The sequence below is a fragment of the Microchirus variegatus genome (genome assembly GCF_963457635.1).
Source record: "Microchirus variegatus genome assembly, chromosome: 7".
In the NCBI taxonomy this organism is placed as follows: domain Eukaryota; kingdom Metazoa; phylum Chordata; class Actinopteri; order Pleuronectiformes; family Soleidae; genus Microchirus; species Microchirus variegatus.
Window position 1 is genome coordinate 12,509,761 of NC_139808.1, and position 6,815 is coordinate 12,516,575.

Below are 6,815 nucleotides of genomic sequence, written 5' to 3' on the forward strand. Positions count from 1 at the left end.
CAGATCCCAGAGGGAGAAATTCCACTCTCCAGTGTGTGTGTGTGTGTGTGTGTGTGTGTGTGTGTGTGTGTGTGTGTGTGTGTGTGTGTGTGTGTGTGTGTGTGTGTGTGTGTGTGTGTGTGTGTGTGTGTGTGTGTGTGTGTGTGTGTGCGTGTGTGTGCGTACGTGCAGTAAGCAGAATGTTGACACTGGAGTTTCCTGTCTCACGTGGACATTACTTTACTGCCCTCCCCTATTTAAAGGCCAGTGTGGAGCCAGAGGGTCTTCAGCAGGAGATTAAAGCCAAAGTCCTTGCACTCTTCACGCTGAAGGCTCACCCACTGACCGACTGATGATCTGGATGTTTTTGTGAAGAGCCGTCCCCCCCCCATAAAGCTTGAGATGCTTGGACTCTTGTTCGAAAACAGCTGCAGTACTTACACATATCTTGGAGAGTAAGGCGTTTTCTTCAAGCTGCAGCAAAACACTTTATCAAACAGAAGACATTTTGATTCCTCTCAGTTTTTGGTACTGTTTTTTAACTTAAATTTTCGCTCTAAAGATCCATAGAGGGTCGAGGAACGTTCAAATCCTTTTGCATTTAGCTTATCCGTGGAAGTTGGTGAACTATAAACACATGCTAACTCTTTCAATGCCTTTCTGAAATACTAAGAAGAACCTAAATAAGCACCAACTTCTAGAAAAAATCCCATCCGGTATCCTGTCATCATGAGTAGCGGCGGAACCACCGTAGTTTCACCACAGGAGCCTCCATCTTTCAAACGGGCAATACGGAAGATAAAATGTGCCGCTATGGTGTCGTCTTTGGCAAAGAGCTGGCAGGGTTGGGCCGTAGATCATGCAGAAAAGCAGGATGCTATCCCGAGTGGCTGGATGCCTTCATCTGTCATGGAGGAAGACCAGAAAGACTGCAAACAAACGGTCAAACTGACTGTCACCCCACGCGTAATGGCAAAAGATGCTTCCGACACCAGCGGGAGTAAGATCAGGACCTGTTCCGTCACCAAGACCATCCAGCCCAAATGCTGCGGGTTCACCTGCAGTGAATTGGTCAATGCCATCAACAGCAAGATGGAGTCAGGTCCAGAGGAGAGCAATCAATATCTCGGCAACGAGACCCTGAAGAGTTCAAGGAGTAGCAGTGTGGACACAGAGGACAGTGGGCTTGGAGAGGAGGCAGGACTCAGCAGCAGCAGTGAATCCAGATTGAGTGACATCAAGACCAAAAAACAAACCAACAGGCCCAAGGTAGAGCGATTTTACATCAAATGAAGTGTTTGATGAAGGGAAAAATCTGGAAATTTAAGGATAATATAATTTATTTATATATTTCACTTCTATTTGAGTTGAATTTAAAAATAGTGACACCGATTCCCTTCCTGTCCTATCCTTGCTGTCTATAAAAATCTAGCCATATGTGTATATATATATATAGGTTTAACATTGCCTCCATATGGCAGTTTCCAAATAACCTACTAGCTAGATATACAGAGGGAACTTTTCATAATTTCCCTTACCAAGTATACGAAAAGACAAGAGAAGACAGTAAAGCTCAATCACTTATTTCTCTAGCGAACTTCCAAAAACATTTTATTTTGTAATAGAGGCCATTTGCAATTTGGTCCATTGCACATTTGAATGTGAAATAAGTAGGCTTACAGAAAAGATAACATGACCATGCATGAATTACCTTTTAATTACAAATATAAGTGTGAAGCAATGGGTTATAAACATGTTTTGACAACACCCTTATGAGTATGTGCTGCCCCGCTTTAGCTATGACCACAATAAATGTCCCATCTGTCCCTGTTTTAAATACACAGCGGAGCATAAATATTCTCACAGCTTGAATTAAACATGGTAAAGCAGAAGTCCCTTTGATGTCACCTGAAGAAACCCAACCCCTTCACAGACACCAAACAACAGTTGCATAACTGCAGTACTAAAACCTATAAAAGGCAAAGAAGGCAGCCAAGAAGCCTCTGGTGTGTCAAGGGGCTCCAACTCATAAAAACACAAGCTGGACTGCAGCGCAATGGAACATATGTAAATAAATAGACTTCCACTGCAATATGTTCTTACTCCTGACCTTCAGGTGGAATCGTCAGTGAGGGGAAGACAGGGTGACGGCAGTGAGGAACAGTGATGTGAAGGAAACACGGAACAAATTTTCTTTTTACGTTAGCTGCGCTCGGAGCCACCAACGTACTTCTACTCACGGAGACTTGTTAAATTCATATTTCTGTTCAATGTGGTCACAATGCGTCTCCGATCACCTACTGAAGTGGTTCGGATAACAAGACTTTACTCAGGTGTATTTACACCTGGGCTTACAAGTGGTCAGGTGCTATCCGATAAAGTCTTCATATCTATCTATAAATTCTGTTATTCGCATATCCCTCGAACTGATGGTTCGATTGATTACAAACTGGACAGGTGTCTTGCTACGGGCGTGAGTAAGTGCGGTGCCAAGTTACTTGACGTTGTTTGGATAAGTAATGCGAAAGATATGGTTATATATATCAGTAAAAGAAGCACACGATGGCTTTCGCGGCTCTACTGTAGCCACTCCCCCTCTCACTCACACAGCACTGTGGGCTACCTGAGAGGATAAGCGGGCCGTTTTGGCAGAATTGAATCAGCGGGTAAAAACTTAAGCGAGTGCAAGATGTGTGGGTGATTATTATGTCTGACCTCAACAATAAAGACTCCCTGAATGCGGTGTGCTTCCTTTGCAATGAGGCCGCGGATTTTGCAACAACACTCCAACAAACACAGTTACGCAGTGGCTCTTCAAAACTATGTAAAACATGATGTGCAGTAAACTGACACTTCGAATAGCCCAGCCTACTTTGGACAGTCTTTAGACTTTGAATAAACAAACAACGATTCCAACTGCAAGGTTCCAAATTTAAACTTGCGATAATGGTCCTGAATTTAAGGACGTTCCAGAATCCCACACATGCAAAGCACAACCAGCTACAGACAACAGACAAAACAGCGCACCAAACCGACAATTACTAAAAACACATACAAAAACAGATTTTTCACAGGCACTGCCCTAGTTAAGGAATTACCTCAAATATATAATTCAATTAAATAATTCAAAACTTACAACGCAAAAGTAAAAAGTAGTCTATATGTGGAATGGCAATTGGCTAAAGATTAAAAACAATGGAAAACAGTAGAGGGATACAGGTTCATTATCACTTAAAGGGTTCACAGAGTTTTGTGGAAGGTCCTTCAGTTACAAGTCTTAGCTTTTCATAGATCAAATACTGAGAAGTATCAATGACACTGATCTGAAGGCCTGGCAAGCTGAGGAAATACCAACAGACGATGAGGGAGAGAGAGAAGACATGCAGGGAGGACAGAGGATGAAGAGAACACAGTATAAGGGCTTGTATCAGAAATAATTTAAGAGAATCCTCAAAAGTTTCTTATGGTATCGGCTTTTTATCCGCACGTAACTGGAAATAATGGCACCCTTATGTTTGTGTACATACAATCTCGGGCATTAACAGAAAAGCCGATGTGTTGACGCGTTGACGTCAGTGGCGCAAAGTCACGCAAGTTGTGTGTATTATTCCCCTCTCACTGTGTGTACACACAATGCAATCTCTCTGAATTAATTGAGAGTTTTGTACACAGAGGGCAGCCGGGCCGCAGTCACCTTGATGTTTTGTTTGAGCTTATCATTATAAATATGGGTGTACACATTTATATACTATATACTATAGGATACGTACTGTATTTATATATATACAGTGAAGTTAAATGCAGCGCAAAGTTCATTGAATCAACTAAACCAACCTGTTTATTTAGGGCTAAGTTTATTTAGAGACATTTATGTTCTGCAATGTCACTGTTTCATCTGCTCTAAAAAAAAAAAAAAAGAACCTGAAAGAGCAGTCTTTTGCTTTCTTTTTACAGGATACATATAGTTTATAATATTATGGAAAAGACATTAACCTGCTGATTAATTTATCTCCAGATTAGGATTGCCACGATGAATGACATCAGAGGTCGCTGGCAGCAGTGGTCGGAGCAGCACATTGAGGGCCAGAAGCTCAACCCCTTCAGTGAGGAGTTTGACCATGACTTTGCCATGGCTCAGCGTCTCTGCAAGGGCGACACGGGCTACGGGCGACCCAAAGACGGCTCGAAGACGGCCGAGAGGGGTGACCGGGCCCAGAAGCACATTCACAGGGAGATGGAGGAGTTGGTGTGGATTATCAGAGACATGGGCATCAAGGATAAAAAGGGACAAACTATCATTACCTTCGGCCGGCTCTTTGACCGCTATGTGAAGATCTCTGACAAAGTGGTGGGCATCCTGCTGCGTTGCCGCAAGCACAAGATGCTGGATTTTGAGGGGGAGATGTTGTGGAAAGGACAGGATGACAATGTTATTATCACACTGAGGGACTAAAGACAGATGTAACGTCTTATAAAAACAACCACGGACCTGGCCAAAGAAACAGCTGCAGCCAGGAAATGGAGGGATATTTGAGAGAGGTAGAGGACAGAATGGTTAGGTTCAGTGAGAATTAGGTACACATGGGGGAAAGACATTAAAATGATATCTGTATATGAATCTGGTGAATCTCAGGAATTGTGATTAATTACTGTAATTAAATTTATTACACTTTACACTTGCACCAGAGCTAACAGGTTATCTGGTGAGGGGAAGCTATCTTTAGCATGCTAACCATGCTCGCCTTGATAGGTATGCTAGTGCTAGAAAGTAATGCTGGGAAGCTCCACTCAGGCTGCGGTTAAAGAAACTCACTGTTGTTTTTAGTTTCATAATTCACCGAAAGAAGTCATTTCGTTTAAAAAATATTGCTGATGGCTACAGAGCAAAGTGACCAGTTGTCATTGTCTCTTGCCTGGTCATAGATAGCTAATATAGGGCAAATGAAGTGTTATATTAAATCAGCCTAAAGTTACTGTCTAAAAGGGTTTAAATCGTTTTAATGTTGCTAATTTACTTTTCAGCAAACCATGAAAAATATTTTTGTTGGCAAATGTGTGTCATGTCAGCATCTCTAGTCTAGTTGGGTGCTGTGAACTGTTCTCCAGACTGAGTGAAAATCCTTATAAAGTTATGTTATGAGCACTCACATGTGGCGTTTTATGTGTTATGAAACCAGCAGTAGCAAGAGGTTTATTCAAAGTGACATCATTTATGTATTTAAAAAAAAAATGAATATGTTAGTTACTTAAAATAGTTTACAAGAAAATGAAAAATGAAAATGATTTACCTCGCTTAAACAACTAGGAGAGACTTCAGTGGTGTAAATTCTTTCAAAGTAAAAGCATCTGTCTGTAAACATCTGTAAACTAAAACTGTGAATTTAGATTCCAGCGGTTTTGCTGTGCTTAGAGGAGGAAATCAGTTATACATTTAAATACTTAATACAGTTAGACATTTTAGACTTTTTTTTTTTTTTTTTCTGCAACTGCAACTTTACGTCAGCATATAACAAAAAGAGCAATGCTTGTTTAAACTACACCAAACAGATGATTTAGCTTCTCAAACACTTTTTATTTCATTTGTTGAATTCACCTCCACATAGCCATTTTTGTATCTGGAAAAAAATCTGATATCTAGACTTCATAATACTGTTTAAATGACCAATCATTTAATGTGGAATGATTGACTGGTGTACTTGTTAATAACCAACCTGCCTATCTATACTGTTAGCAAGTCATGGGAAAATAACAGAAAGTGCAGCCAAAATGTGCTGTTCCACGACACACAACGTCTAGTATTTCAGGGGATTTGTTTTAATGAATGAGCCCACAGGGAGGGGTAGGATGTACCCGATGCAATTTGTTAAAAAAAGTGTCACCTTTTCCACACTTAAACTGCTTTCAGACATGCACTGAACTCTGGAGCTCCTCCGGGAGATTACCCTGAGGTGCTGTACTGTATAAACACAAACGCTCACAGGAGTGATTCCAGAGGTTTTTTTCTGACAGCTCGTCCTCCTCGCACAATTTCTGGTTAATGTCCGAGTGAGCTCATGTGAGAACTCGGCAAGAGGAAAGATGCCAACCCCCTCGCCTGGAGATCTCTGAATGCTTATTAAACACAAACTCTCTTGCTGCATTTGTGAAGCGCAAACTCCAGAAGATGAGAGAGTTAATAACTGAAAACAGCTCCACACACTGAGCTTTAAGATTAGTTCTTAAAATCCCTATTATACATTATTCCTATGTAGCCCGGTCTAAAATAACACTGGGTTGTAAACAAGTTCAGAGTTCCTCCACATTTTCCATTTCAAAATTCCATACTTTTCCAGACTCAAATTTACATACTTCTCTGAGGATTTGTCAGTCAATATTAAACATGTGAATACCAATTGTTAGATGCTTATTATGTAAATAAATGTTTTTAAAATCTACCATCCCTCATTTTTAATGAAGCCAGCCCTCGGGAATACTTGCATCAACCCATGACACTGTCACGGCCGACAATCGGTGGCTGGCTCGACGACACATATGGAAAATAATAAATAAATGAGAATGCAGTTAGTAACAGTAACCTGATTAGTTTCATATCATCTACAGGTAGGCTATGTTGCGTCAGTAACTTGTTTTGATCTGTTTAATATATTTAATTTTAAATATCTGGAAACAACACAAACATTTTTCCATACTTTTTTCCCCCCTTTTTCCATACTAATCCAGACCTGGAAATTACCCAAATTAAATTCCATACTTTTCCATGCTGCGTTAGTTGATCTGTTCAATAATAAAAAAAAAAACAACGTTAGTTTCATAACAAAAGGTTAAATTGATCGTAA

The 6,815-nt window shown here is 40.6% G+C and overlaps 1 protein-coding gene across 1 annotated transcript; it reads left to right on the forward strand.

Annotated features, from left to right (window-relative positions):
• Nucleotides 1–245: 245 nt before the first annotated feature.
• Nucleotides 246–5,120, forward strand: abraa (actin binding Rho activating protein a). Its single transcript, XM_083892413.1, has 2 exons — nt 246–1,248; nt 3,995–5,120. Exons 1-2 carry the CDS (start codon nt 709–711, stop codon nt 4,430–4,432), a joined length of 978 nt encoding a protein of 325 aa, XP_083748539.1. The 5' UTR covers nt 246–708; the 3' UTR covers nt 4,433–5,120.
• Nucleotides 5,121–6,815: the final 1,695 nt, after the last annotated feature.